This window comes from Dryas octopetala, chromosome 5 (genome assembly GCF_963921425.1).
Source record: "Dryas octopetala chromosome 5, drDryOcto1.1, whole genome shotgun sequence".
Lineage (NCBI taxonomy): Eukaryota > Viridiplantae > Streptophyta > Magnoliopsida > Rosales > Rosaceae > Dryas > Dryas octopetala.
In genome coordinates, this window is record NC_141370.1 from 18,468,555 (window position 1) to 18,483,333 (window position 14,779).

A 14,779-nucleotide genomic window follows, 5' to 3' on the forward strand; every position below is an offset into this window, starting at 1 on the left:
CCTATACAAACACCCCAAGTACGTAGTACCACCAATATATGCATGACGGCATGACCTACCTAATTAATTACCTACCTCTGCTCTTCTCACCCACTCCAAGTATGCATGAATTGAATTTGCTAGCTTGTATATAGATATATGCATGCATATATGCCTTAATGCCTATCTAATATTATTCCTTGATATATGATTCGTTCAATTAAGCTAGCATCGCAACTTGCAATTGGAAATCCTGTTAAGAGTACGTACTGCCATGCTAACTAGCTTAATTGAAAATTTGAATGAATGATATATGATATATATATATATATATAATCAGATTGAAATATGCATGCATTCTATTTCTAGCTCATAATTGATACATCATCAGATTCAAATATTAGTCCTCCGGCCCCACTCCATATATCGTTCACATATATCAAGCTAGCTAGCATATATGATATATGGCGAACTTAATTCCATTCTAATTTTGTGCGCCTATGCCTTCAGTTTGCTAATTGGGTTGACTATGGCTCTTCTTTACCATCCATGGTCTCTGGCCTAGCAATTCTACAAAGGTATTATCTATATATCTAGCTATATACATTACTCTAGAGCTTTAACTTTTAATGCATTTATTATGACAACGTACTAAACACAATTTAAAAATAAAGTAATAATTTTCTTCTAATTTTACCCTCACTTTCCATCTGTTTTATTTTTTTTTCTTTTCTGTAATTAAGATGCACAACGTCATATATACTCATATGCACAGCGTCTTTTGCTAGCTATTCCTCTTTCTTTTTTCTTTTTCTTTTTTTCTTATCAATTCAACGTCCTTCTTTTCTATTCTTTACTGATGCTTTCTACAGTCATTGAAGGAAAAGAGTTGGACCCAAGGTCCCAAATACCTGTTGCTCCACTGCCTCAAACGAGTGACCCGGATCCGGATCCCAAACTCAGCATCATCCGTGAAGCAAATGGATTTCGGGTCTGGTTTTTTGGTCGAAACAGGGTTGCATTCTTTGCCTGTGACCCCATTGATTGCTGAGTTAATGGCCTCCTTCATCCATCCAAGCATGTGATCAAAGGACCGGTTCTCCTTGATGGGTTACACAGAGTGAGAAACAGCAAGAAACTGAAGGAAAATGAAGATGGTGGCAGTAAAGGTCTGGGTTTAGAACCTCTCATCTTGCCTTATTTGCTAACAGAGAGAGGTGTTTAGGCAAACGGGTCTGTCTCTAGCAAACGAAGCAATCAGTGTGTGGAGGAAAGAATCTGAATAAATAAATAAAATAATTACAAAAACATCACGTGAAGCCGTGAAGGTTGCAAATAATGTAAATGGCAGACTATTGTGTAGAGTATGTGCTTCGATTTTAGCTATAATTATAACTAAAAATAATATTTAACTATAGTTTTTAACTAAAATTATAAACTTGTATATTGGTAAATATTATAATTAATACGCATATATTTAGGTTTTAACTTTTAACTTTCAGCATAAGACCTAACTATAGGACATCTTTCAATCGGTGTGCATCACATTTTTATATTTTCTTGACTTTAAGCTTGTAATAACTAATTTTTAGCTAAACTTAGCTATTACAATTTTAGTTTAGTTAAATGTCAACCAACATGGAGAATTTTTATGACTTTTAGTTAAATTTTAGTTTTAACTATTGCTAACCAATGCACATACTCGTATTATCATATATGAGGTTGTGCAAATTACAAAAAATATTAAACAGATAGAAATTAAGTGAGGGTAAAATTGGAAGAATGTTATTACTCTTTTGTTTTTTTGCCATGAATTATTACTCTATTTTAAAATTGTGTTTAGTTGTCATAATAAATGCAGGCTTTGTGGTTTATTATTAAAACTCCAAATACCACAACTCAGCTCTAGAGTAAGCTATCAAAGGTGGAGGTGGTGAGCAAATTTGCTCTAAAAAAATAGTGCATGAGAAAACGTGGCAGCAAATTGAAGCCATAATCAAGGAAGCTTAACGTTGGTTACAAAGTTGAGACTTTGACACTTGTCAACTCTTGACCATTTTCCATATCCGTTCAAAGTTGAGCCATGGATGCTCTGTTCTGCCATTGAAGTAGTGTTTCATGCATTCACTTTTCATGCCCCTTTGGTGTATGTCAATTATGGTCGTTTAGAGGACTATGCAACATTAAAACAAATGGGGGTGAATGTTTCTGGGTCAATTGTGTTGGCCAAGTATGGCAATTTAAAATAAACACTGTTTGCAGATAGGGTCAACTGAATGGGTAGAGGAAAACAGGGAAATACTAGCTTCAAGGGCTATTGCTTACTTGAATGCTGACAGTGAAGTACATGGGCCAGGATTCTATGTCTCTGCTACTCCACAGCTTGATGAACTGCTTAAACAAGCTACTCAACAGGTATTGCAAAATTGTATAGATATACTAACACTACTTAGCAATATTCACTAGCATTAGGGAGTTCAAGAAATATCAGTATCAGATACAAACATGCACGATGTAGATATGGGTCACATAAGTATAAATGCTACACACGTAAGCAATGGTACTATGGTAGCAGCTACAACTTACAAAAACCCAACAGGACAAGCAGCAACTATATAAGCCACACAGTGCAGTATTAGGAAGCAACAGCGATCATGATGAATACAATGGTCCTTGTTTCTATAATAGGTTTGTGAATTTCAGATTATGTCTTGTTTCTGCATAATTTCTCGCTCAGCTCAATCATATTAAAAATTGATTTTTTAAGGTTAAAGACCCAAATAACTCATCACAAACAATCTACCAAACATGGATTGGTTCCAGCAGTTCACCAATGGTAAGAAATTGCTTCACAAACTTCATTCATGATAGAATTTCAATGAAGTTTCACAAGGCACAAAACTGCACTCCAGTGATTTTACCACAGATAAATGATTTTCATCAAATGGATTTTGAAAGCTCAATAAAACTATTAATGCTCAAAAAAGCTCTATTTTGCATACAAAGATTGGCAGGTTGGGAAGTGGAGGATCAGATTTTGCAGCTTTTGTTCAACATGTTGGAATTCCAGCAGTTCACATGACTTTTGGCAAAGATAACAATACAGTTCTTCTTAATTTTTTTTTTTCTAAACATGTTCATGCCATTACATTTACCACTAAAAATAACAGACAAGCATGATGCTTTAAATTACTAACAAATAAATTTAAAATTGCAGGATACCCAGTATACCATTCAATGTATGATGACTTTTTATGGATGCAAAAGTTTGGTGATCCAATGTTTCATAGGCATGTTGCAGGTCAGCCTTAAATTTCTCTTTCTTCAATCCAAGACATCTCAAACAATTCTAGTTGCACTCTCCCTTGGCACTTGAATAAATTTTAAATTACTCCTAAAAGAAACATCCAAAGACAATTCTGGTTCCTTTTATATCCCCAGTAATGTTGCATCTGAAGCATTGTTTGTTGATTTCATTGGTACTGAAAACAGTGGCAAGTTTATGGGGTTTGGTAGCTCTTTGGCTAGCAGATGCAGAATTCTTGCCTTTTAATTATTCTCTCCTAAGCTCTGGAGCTACAGGTATGGCGACTGCACTCTTGAACTAATCAAATGCATCAATTACATGCAGCCTTGTACAATAGAAATGATTTGCAAATCAACCTGAATAATATTGAAACTCTGATTGACAGAAATACATGAAGGACTTGGAAGATGAGGTCTCAGATAAGAACATAAACCTGACTCCTTTGTTCAAGTCCATTGAGGAGCTCAAGAAAGCAGCCACAAAAATAAACAACCAGAGAAAGGTATTGATTGAGCTTCTTAGAAATCATAATCTACACATCCATTTCACATGTGTCCCAAAACTGAACCATGCATAATAATTCTCCAGGAAATAGAAAAAAAAAAAAAAAAAAGGTTGGCAATTAATGTGGAAGAAAGACCATTTTAAGGTGAGAGAGCTGAATGACAGACTAATGATGGCAGGGCGTGCATTTACAGATGAAGGTGGACTCTTTGGAAGGTCATGGTATAAGCACTTGGTATGTTCCTTATAGCCGCAGAGTTATGGACCCTTGAAACTACACAGGTTTTCCAAACCTGGTGATCTTGGCCAATGACCATTTGGTCTCATGGATGATACACAGTCTCCATTGTCGGAGTAGGTCCTGAGTTTAAAACTCATGGACGACTGTTGATTAATCCAAAAAAAAAAAAAAAAAAAACTGGTGAGCTTCCATGCATTGTGATTGTTACAAGATGGACCAATTACTATAATTTTTTGTGCAGATATATTAATGGACCCTCAAAGCATGATAATTATGGATCTAAATTCTTCCCGGGAATAGATGAAGCCATTGAAAAGGAAAAGGGTTCGAACACCGCAGAGTCATGGAAATTTGTACAGCATCAAGTTTGGAGAGTCTCTAGGGCTGTCACACGTGCATTACAAATCATCAGTGGTGAACTAGCATGGCATCTTGTAGACTGAAATACCATGCAAATTTCAAATGATAGCTTGTAGATAGTGATTTAAACTGTTTTGAGGCATGTGTAATTCAAGGCAGTAATAACGGTTTCATTTGGGGTATTGGGCTCTAAACTTACAAAATAAAACCACAGATGTACAAAATAAAACCCACTGATAGTCTCATAGTATATGTATAACAAGAGCAGACTAACCATCTAAGAACTATCAACAAAATTACCAAGTTAAAAGTTCGAACAGTTTTATTGTAATTTGTAACAAAAGATTACACAGCTGTGATTGATAAATAAGTGATCTTCTGGATTACTAGCTGCACAATCTTGATTTCAAAATCAAGGTCATTGAAAATATGATCACTTCCTCTTAATTTCAATACATGGTGTTCTCTGCGAGAATAATTATATTTCATTAGCATGATAACGTGGTACAACTGTTGTACAAAAATTATAATTTAGGCGGCCACTCACTATAGCACATAGAATGATGTTTACATGCCAAAACAGAGGGGAAAATAGGGCAGTGGTGTAGCCACAGACCCAGATTCTGGTTGAACTTATTAGGTGAGCACAGAGTGGTCACTAAAATTTCTTGTATTAACATCTAAATTACAAAGAGAGGTCGGACATGGAAGAAACTGATCGAGTGAATGCTACCCACAATAGCATTGACATAGAATAAGGTGGAGGCTGCAGTGGGGACAGATGTCGAAATTGTAGGCACCTTGAAATGAAGAAATGGAGGAATTTAATTGCCAAAGTGATCAAACCATCTTGTGTGCTTCTTGCCACGGTTCCTTGTAATTGTACTGCACAATCATATTACACAATATTATCAATACACTACATAAAGAGAAATGAGAAATTTAGGATATAAACAACCTTATATGTCATACAATTACTCTTTTAATCTTTGAAACTGTTTTTTTTTTTTTTACTCCGAAGTCTGAATGCCACTTGAGCTAAAACTCATGAGGTTTTTGAGTAATTTAAAAACATATGAGAAATGGACAAACATAATGAGATAATAAATTGCAATTACAAGGATGTTTAATTTGAACTCACCAAAACCTTCTGTAAAATGGCCTTTAAAATTCTCTTCCTCCATATTCATTTGAAACCCATGAAACCAGGAGCTGACAGTAACACTTGCAAACAACCCCAAAAGGGCATGGACACAAATAGCCTTTGTGTCCATCTTGTTTGACTTTGACACGTTTTTTCCTCTTTGGCTCTCTCTTCTTGCCTTACTCACTGTGACACTGTGGTGTGGAACTTCCCTTTGAGCAACTGAAATGCAATGAGACAAGTCTCTGATTTTCAATTAGCTCAAGGGGTCCTCCTTTATATAACAAGAGTGATACTTGAAGCTTTGGCTTCCAATGTACTTTTTGATTTATCAAGTGAGGGATTGGGAAGCTTCTTTGTCAAATTTGGGATCTCGGGTTAGGGTAAGTGATATTTGACTCCCTCTTGCTTTACTGTGGTGTGGAACTTTCTCTTGAGTTGAGCAACTGAAATGCAATGAAAGGTCTGGTTTTCAATTAGCTCACAGCTCCCTCCTTTATATAAGAAGATAGATACTTCAAGCTCTGGCTTCCAAGGTAGTTTTCATTTGATTTATTATTTGTTGGAAGCCTCTTTGGTCAAAACCATTTGATACGGCCATTTAGGATTGCACAATAAATTAAATCTTTGTATATAGATTTTTTTACTAACCAGCTCACAATACTATATTTATAGGCCTTATAATTACTCAAAAACCTCTTTATGGTCTTTGTCTTGGTCACCACTTGGTCAATCCCCACATTATGGACTTTGTCTTGGTGACCCAACCGCGTAGACCTCAGCCCATATTTTACTTCAGGCATTAATGTGCCTTCACAATTACGTGCAACACATATTGCAAGTTGGCAAGTTGGCATTAATCATGCTGCTAGCTTAATTAGTTGGGTGGGGTTTCCTCTTCTAATTTTTGTTGTTTATGAAACTAGATTACAAAATCATAATTATCATCACTACTAGACCAGACCCCAAATCATAATTCAACAAACAAGGCTCTTTGCCTTTGTCCAACCCAAGTCATAATCCCACTACTGCTAGTACTAATTAGAGGATCATATATATCAGAAGTGGACTGCTATTTACTACACTACTATTGGTTAATTTGTACTTACATATATGCATGCATTATGTTTCTTTAATCTTGAACTCTAAAAGGGTCCATTTGGAAAAAAAGTGATTTCAAATCTAGATATTAGAACTTTTCGAGAAAAAAAAAAATGCATGAATTTCAAATGATCCAAAGTGTGTATATATATATAGTAATTTCAAATACAAAATGTCACTCTATATCCAAAAAATTAGAGTAATTAATCTAGCTCTGAACTGAATTATAAATATTTGTTCTCAAAGGAGCATTGGTTTTTGTAAATCTTCTAAATTTCTAATATGACTCTTAAAACATTATGAAAAATTAGAATAGGACAAAGAAATAAAATTTAAAGTAGAAATAAAAGAAAAAGTCTTCCAATTGAAAAAAAGTTAAATGATAGTGATGAAATAGTTGCTGGACCACATTCTGTCTCACCAGTCAAAAGCTAGCAGTACTGCAGTCTGCAGAGTGCAGATCATAGCCTGCTCCTGTGCTAGCTGGAATCCAAAGGAGACCTCGTACAAAAGTTTGATGATCCACTACAGTCACTACTTCATAATCATCACAAGTAAGTGTTAACTAATATTGTTCATGTCCTTATTAGAAATTAAAAATTGTAAATTTAGTGTTTACATTTTCTTGTTAGTTGGAAATCAAAATAAATAAATAAAATATTTTAAAAAGTCTGTTAGAATATCATAAACGTAGAAAAGGTATGTAGCTCTCTGTCATTTGGTCCATAGGCCTCCCCTGGCTCTGTGATTCAGAACCCTGAAGAGGAAGAAGATAAGCAAAACAAAACCAAAACCAAGGAAGAAACCCATCAAATCCTGATGGCAAGAAGATCAATGGCGGCAAGAAGAAGACCCAGGGCAGCAAGAAGACCACCCTCCTTTTTCCAGGTTCTTGTAGAAGATGACTTCTCTGACCAGTTGGTAAGTCCCTCTCTCTCCTATATATCTACTCTATTCTACACTTCACATGAAAATGAAAACCCATGTTATTTCTGGAAAAAATGCATGAAAAAAAAGGAATCATTATAGTTTTATATATCCCAGGCTCCCAGCTCGGTTCTATGCTTTACTCTGTATGTCATACTCATGATCCTATTATATGATATTATTTTGAGTTTTCTGAAATGACATATTTATGAGGTTTGGCTCATCTATGAGTATGAGTATCAGCGTACGTATGGATAGACCACCTAAATATCTAGTCTCTAACTGAGTTCATGTTGTGTATATTGGAGTACTCTATGCACCGCCTGGGTTATGCTATGAACCTTAGGCTAGCCTCTTTAGTCCCTAATTAAGAATCTATAAACTGGTTAAGGTATTGATTCTTGAATGTTTAACCAATAAGCACCCTCCCTCCTTACTATGAAATTCTTTATCAGTTTCTCACTGATGGTTAAGTCCTTGAAATGTTTGTGAAGATTATTGCTTTTTTCTTTTTTCATAGTGATTATCAACAAAAGTTATTGTCTTTATAATCTGGTCTTGAAATAATTTATATAAGAATTGAGTATTGGTTCACAGTACTATTCATCTATATCTACATCCATGATCACTTTGTTGCAGAAAATACCGCTAGCTTTCTACAAGCATTTTGATGGACAGGTACCTCAGAAGTCTCTTCTTCGGACCCCCGTTAGAGCTTGGAAGGTTAATCTGAAAAAGGTTAATGACAGGTTCATTTTCCAACAGGGTTGGAAGAAGTTTGTGCATGACAATGGATTAAATATGGGTGAATTTCTAGTTTTCCATTATGCTGGGAATTTTGAGTTTGATGTTGAAATATTTGGAGCGAATGCCTGCGAAAGGGAGTCTGTAATGGGCGTTGGGCAAAGTGACAGACCTCTTGATGCAGAGGGACGACATGGCAATGAAATTCACAAAAAGTGCCCGACACCAAAGCTTGTGGGCAGCTCCAGCAGACATGGAAAGCATAATGTAGATGACGAGGGAGGCTCTTCAGCTGCTGGAACTAGGACTAGGCAAGCCACTATTCCCATCAAAAAAGTAGTTATTATTGATTCTGAAGCATCTGAATCTGAAGAAGCATCTGACTCTGAAGAACCGTCTGACCCTAAGACATCTATGCATATTGATGAGCCTCAAACTGATCAACTTAGTGAGGATTCCGAAATTGGGTTGCCTAGTACTGAGGGACATGGTAATGCAATTCACAGAAAGTACCCAAGTTCGAAGTATGTGGGCAGCTCCAGCAGACATGGAAAGCAGAATGTAGATAACCAAGGCTTAAAAGGCTCATCAGCTGATGGAATTAGGACTAGGGAAGCCACCAGTTCCATTAAAAATGTAGTTGTTATTGATGAATCTGAAACATCTGAATATAAATCATTTGAATCTGAAACATCTGAATCGGAAGCATTTGAATCTGAAACATCTGAATCGGAAGCATTTGAATCTGAAGCATCTGAATCAGATACATATCAACTTAGTGGGGATTCCGAAATTGGGTTGCCCAGTAAGTTTCTGAACAGATAATTAATTTTAATATCCTTTTGAAAACTGCATGTGCTCATGTCTTTGGTTAACTTATGCAGGAGATGATCAGTTGGGTTCTGGAAAGAAGAAGTCTTTGAAGGCTCATGTGGAAAATCCAAGCACTAGTCAAGCTAGAGCTCTTGAAGCAGCCAAAAACTACTCTGCTTCTTTCTCTTCTGAGTATCCTTTCTTCACATATGTCTTGAAACCTGGTTCTGTGCACAAGGGACTGCTGGTATGAACATGAACCCAACATTTTGACGCATATAACTGACTGGTTTTAGTGACAATAATAATGTTTGCCACCATCCTTGGTAATAGTACGTAATTCAATTTGGCAAAAAAAAGAAGATGCAATATTAGGTCTTCTAGATGAACTTGGTGGAAATCACTAACTTTTAATTTCTCTTTTTATGCGAAAGTCATATTATGAGTTGAACCTGATTAAAAAACATATTGTTGAATCGCTTGGTGAATCATATCTACATTTTCTTTGCAACTATGTATGCAATATTCTACATTTAATCTAACTTTTTCAGGCTGTACCCAAGAGTTTTATGAACCAACTGGGAAGGAGAGACAACATCAAGCTTCAAGTTTCAAAGAAGTTGTGGCCTATCAAGTGTGTCCATAACTCGTGCTCAACCAGGCTATCTGGAGGTTGGCGCAACTTTGTACAAGAACATGCTTTGAATGTGGATGATGTTTGTGTCTTTGAGCTGATTAAGAGAGATGATGCTGTGATTAAAGTTTCATTTTTTAGATGTTAGTTGAGTTGCTTTTCAGTTTGAAGATATTAATTAGCAATGTTGTATGCATTTGAGACTTTGGAATATTTGTGTGCGTCAGGCTGCCTCCATTTGGTACATTTAGGAAATTAAGCAAATGAAACTTTCATTTTGCATGCATTTTGTCCAAAGATTTCGCTTTGGTGTCTCCAGCTTCCAAGTTTGAATACAACATGTTTGCCTCTAGTCTTTTGATATATATTGTGTATTGCTTCTGTTATTCTCATCGTTCTATAGTTTAAGTGCCATACCAATTTAGAAACGTCTATCTTTCTTTCCTTATATAAGCACCACCAATTTAGAAACGTCTATCTTTCTTTCCTTATATATGCGGAATGTTGTGTGTTTAGACTTTGTTTAGACTTGCAAAAATAAAAAAGAGACTTGTGTTTTGAGGATTTGGTGGTTATTTACTCATATGGACAGATTGTATTTCTTACCAAACAATGATTGGCTCCTTCCTTTGAAGTAGCACCTCCTCCAATCTCCTCTCAAAACATATGTCCTTTATGATCTTTTCCTTCCAAATAAATGAAACATTAATTCATACATGAAATGGAAAGACCATAAATTAAGAACATGAGTGTGAGATGGGGTTGGCCTTTGAAGGAAGAGCCAAGTATTGTTCTTTCTTACCTGCATTTACACAATCAAGAGCAACAATAACATATCTTGATCGAATACTTTCTTAGGATTATGTACCTTTGCCTCTTCCAAGTTCCAAGTCTTTTTTCGACCAAAACAAGTTCCAAGTCTTTGAGTGGAGAAAACTGGTACACGTGGCAACCTTGCATCACGCGACATGTTTTCAACTTTTTCAATTGTTTTGCTAGTTTAATTCTTATATTTTGTGGCATGGTAGTCACACTGCTGCTGCTTGTTCTAGTTTTAGCCATCTAGGGACTAATTATTGGCTTCTGCTGCTTGTTATAAGTTCATCATTTTGTCCATCTTTGAATGAATTGCGTGAGATAGTGTAGGTCACATTTTCCCAATGTGGCTTGGCTTCCTTTTGTTTGTCATTGGCCTTACCATGTAGTTTAAATCATTAAATGCACAGAAGAAGAAATTGATCAGTACATTTGGTACTTAATTTATATAATTTGTTTTTTTACATTGGAGGGAATCGAATATGAACATCTATTCTAATCATAACTTTACATCAATCACCCTCACCACTTGGAACTTATCTAAACTTTTAGTAATATAACATCACAATAAAAATGTTCCCCTCAAATACACAATAATAATATTACATTTCAATCTAGATCATTGATTAGATTGATTCCTAACTAAGTGTGTGACTTAGATTCACAATTTGGCAAGTGAACATTACCCTAACATCATAAGTCCAAAATTAAATCCCAAATTTTAAGATCACATAAAATTGTACTGAATGAAAGGCAGAGATGGCTAAGCATAGATGCCTTTACTGGCTTATCTGGTTAGTTTTTGTTGTCTAACATTGAAACTAATTAGGATGGCTATCAACTGAAGACTCACTGGTTTAATCTTCTAAGACAGATCGAAGACATTGTATGAGGACATCGGCATTCAATCTTCTAAATCAAGCTCTGATCGAGCAGTCCAACTAGTCATGCAATATAAATTTCAGTAGCATACATAGTTGAATTAGTCATACATAGTTGATTAAGCACAAAGGACACAATACCAAATTATGACAAAAGACACAGAGATAACACCAAATTTCTCTCACACTGACACAATACCTCTCCTTCCATATTCTATCATGTTCAACCAATCCAATCTCTTGTACCCTAACACACCTCTTTAAATGACTTATTTTGTGCATAATCAAGCTCTAAAAATGTGAACATCCATAACGATGACATTTCTCTGGATCAGCTCAAATATGCAAACATCTCCTGCTCTTAAACAATTGTCCGTTGCAAATGCATGCCAACCACCAGAAAATTTAGCCGTTGATTGGATACTATAACCAATCAAAGTTACATGCCACGATCTATCTCCGACCAGAAGCGTGACCATTTGTTTCCCCTGTTTAATGAAACTCTTGGCAAAACTAGCTGGTATATGCTGCATAAGATAGATATACAAGTAACAAGGTTGAATGTGGTATTTATGCTTGAAGCAAAGTTGTATAAATATGTTATCAATGACCCTACCAACAGTTTGGGCAATGACCTCAAAGAGACTCTGAAAAATGGATTCTTTGAGACAAACTTATTGGCAGCTTCAAGAACCCTTGGAACCCCCAAAGATGGAGGCCTTTGGCTCTGAGTAGCCTGCCCGCCAATCCTTGACATTTTGTATTTGCCTACAGTGAGGTCAATATAAAATAAAATCAGATTTCCTTAGCCTTAATTTTGTGACTTTCTCATTCTCCTGGACTTACCAATTTCAAGAGAGCTAGACAAACCAATTTCAGAGTTCATGAATTAGTACCTTTATTTATGGGGCTCCTCTTTTTCTTGACTTGATCAATTGCTACTCTGCCGGGGCCTGCATTACCTCCAAAATAAAAAAGAAAATCCAAAATATTGTAAGTTATAATGCAGACCTAATGAAGCACAAATTCACAGATATACAGATTTACTGGAAACAAGGGGGGATTTGCAGGTTCTGTGGTACTTTTCATTTTTGATTCAAGACGTGGAACCCCATTTGGTAAGTTGATGTTGCTCTCAGCATTCGTGCTTGAACTAGTTCTCTTTTTCTTTTGAGGCAAAGGACTTGGCAATGTTGATATCTCCCTTCGTTTTGGCAATGCTGAGGTTTCAACAGAAGCATCATCTAATTTCTTATTGGGTTCCTCAGGATAATCTATCTCCAAATGTTTTGGTCCATTCAAGAAACATAATATCACTCTAGCTCTCATTTTGGTCATGTCTTCGTCCTTAAACTTGTTGTCTATCATCCAGCCTTCCGATACATGCTCCATGAAATACATTACCGCCACACCACAATCCACCCTATTAATGAACTCATACTCATGAGCAATGATGATCAATATTACACCATCTAAAACTGACAAACCAAAGACAAAATTTCAGAGAAAAAAAACTTACGATGTCTCATGTTGTTGTGGACAAACTGGACTTGGTACCAATGGGAACTCAACGTTTGCATTCTTTAAAAATTGGAAAGCTTCTTCCTCACCAGCTCTAAGTGGTACACTTTTACTGCATGGCTTGCCATCCATCAGATACTCACTTCTCACCATTCCAGTTGACAGTACTTGATCTGCAATTGCTTTATTGCATTTCATGAAACCTGACACTTCCTTATGCTGCATTCATGTATGCCACAATTCAATATTTTTGTTCATACAAAAATTCATGTAGACAAATACTGTTGAGTACTATCCTTACCAGCTTTTTGGCCTCCACAAAACATGGATCCCGTTTAGCACCTCCTCTTGGTAACAATGGATTGTAATGATGCCAGGTTCCTTCCGCCATCTTAAGTATCAGTAGTGTGAAGTGAAATTGACGCTTGTGTGTCAATGGGAAAAAAATAAAATCAGCTCGTCCAAGGTTCTTAAGAAGTTCGTCATACAGTACGAGCCTCAGTTTATCATAATTCCCATCTTTGATATGCTCCTGCATACAACATTATTTAGGTACTATTTTAAGTTGACTTCTTAACACTAAAAAGATATCAAATAATATAGGTTACTAATCTAACAAGGTATTTTCATACACAAGTAATTGCATAGTTCTTACCCAACAATAGGAGGGCATAAAATGAGATCTTGTTTGCCTCTCAGCGTGTGTGGCTTGCTTTCTACCCAAAATAGTTGCAAATGAATCAATAACCTGCAAAAACCATTTCCCATTTGAATAATTAATCCGTCTATTTGTTCAAACAAATCGCCATAATCCAAAAGTAAAATACAAAAATTTGGGCAGTAGTTACACTTACATTAGAACTCACTGTTGAGTCTCGCACCAAGGATACAATATCGGTTTTGTATACCGCAGCTACCTCACATTCCCAAAACGGTACACTAGTTCATAAGACAAGTAACATCACAAGAATTAGTTGTGGTTAGAACTATACTTCGTAATACAAACGAAGGTTAGTTCTAAGTGAAATGAGAATAGTTTTACAGAACCACTGAAGTTCACTTTTTAGTCACAAAATAAAAAAGATTATCAACTATGATGTGCAGGTGCACATCTTAGTAAAAACAGTAGACCTGTTAGTAAAAAGAATACACCTACCAGTAAATACAATGCCAAATTAATAATGCACCAAAAAATAACATAATGTAAAAAATATACACTCAATGTATAATATAGAATGAAGTTGTAGGTACGCACCCATTTCCTGTTTTTTGGAGATATTCTCCAAGCAAATTGTATCCATCTTGATCAACAAATTGCATGTATTTCCCAACTTTGGTTTTGGACAAGTTGATTGTGGAATCCTCAGTCAACAGTGAACCCATCTCATGGTGATCATCAAGATCGATTACATCAGCTGCAGCATGATTGTTTGTGCCAGCCTTATCAGCTCCAGATTTATTACATCTTACTCTTGTTGTTTTGGGATTTGTTGCTTCAAAGTCAGAGGTCACAGTGATCTCTGGTATTTGCTGCAATTGATAACTTCCTCAAATTAAGATAAGCATGTAAATGTAATTATGTACCATATAGATCAAACACACATAATGCTGATATATGACATTGTTGTGCAGCAACCAAGACCAGGGCATGTAAATGCAATCAAGTTGAAACTTAGCTAAACAACATTTATCTAAAGAAAAAGAAAAAACAAGCCTCAAACTTTCACCAAAAAGAAAAAACAAGGCTTGAACGCTGATCAGAATACAGCTAGTAAAAAGCAAGGTAAATGCAAGAAATCAACACCAC

General features: G+C 35.8%; 1 protein-coding gene across 4 annotated transcripts; it reads left to right on the top strand.

The window, feature by feature from the left end:
* Window positions 1–7,059: 7,059 nt before the first annotated feature.
* Window positions 7,060–10,106, top strand: LOC147285253 (uncharacterized). 4 transcript variants are annotated; one of them, XM_086244519.1, is made up of 5 exons: window positions 7,060–7,190; window positions 7,366–7,557; window positions 8,203–9,112; window positions 9,192–9,367; window positions 9,672–10,106. In XM_086244519.1, the coding sequence occupies exons 2-5, from the start codon at window positions 7,456–7,458 to the stop codon at window positions 9,900–9,902; spliced, it is 1,419 nt and encodes a 472-aa protein (XP_086100645.1). In that variant the 5' UTR covers window positions 7,060–7,190; window positions 7,366–7,455; the 3' UTR covers window positions 9,903–10,106. The 4 variants fall into 4 exon arrangements, with proteins under 4 accessions (XP_086100645.1, XP_086100648.1, XP_086100647.1 ...); XM_086244522.1 differs by having other exon boundaries at window positions 9,684–10,106; XM_086244521.1 differs by having other exon boundaries at window positions 7,079–7,190; window positions 7,390–7,557.
* The last annotated feature ends 4,673 nt before the right edge of the window (window positions 10,107–14,779 follow it).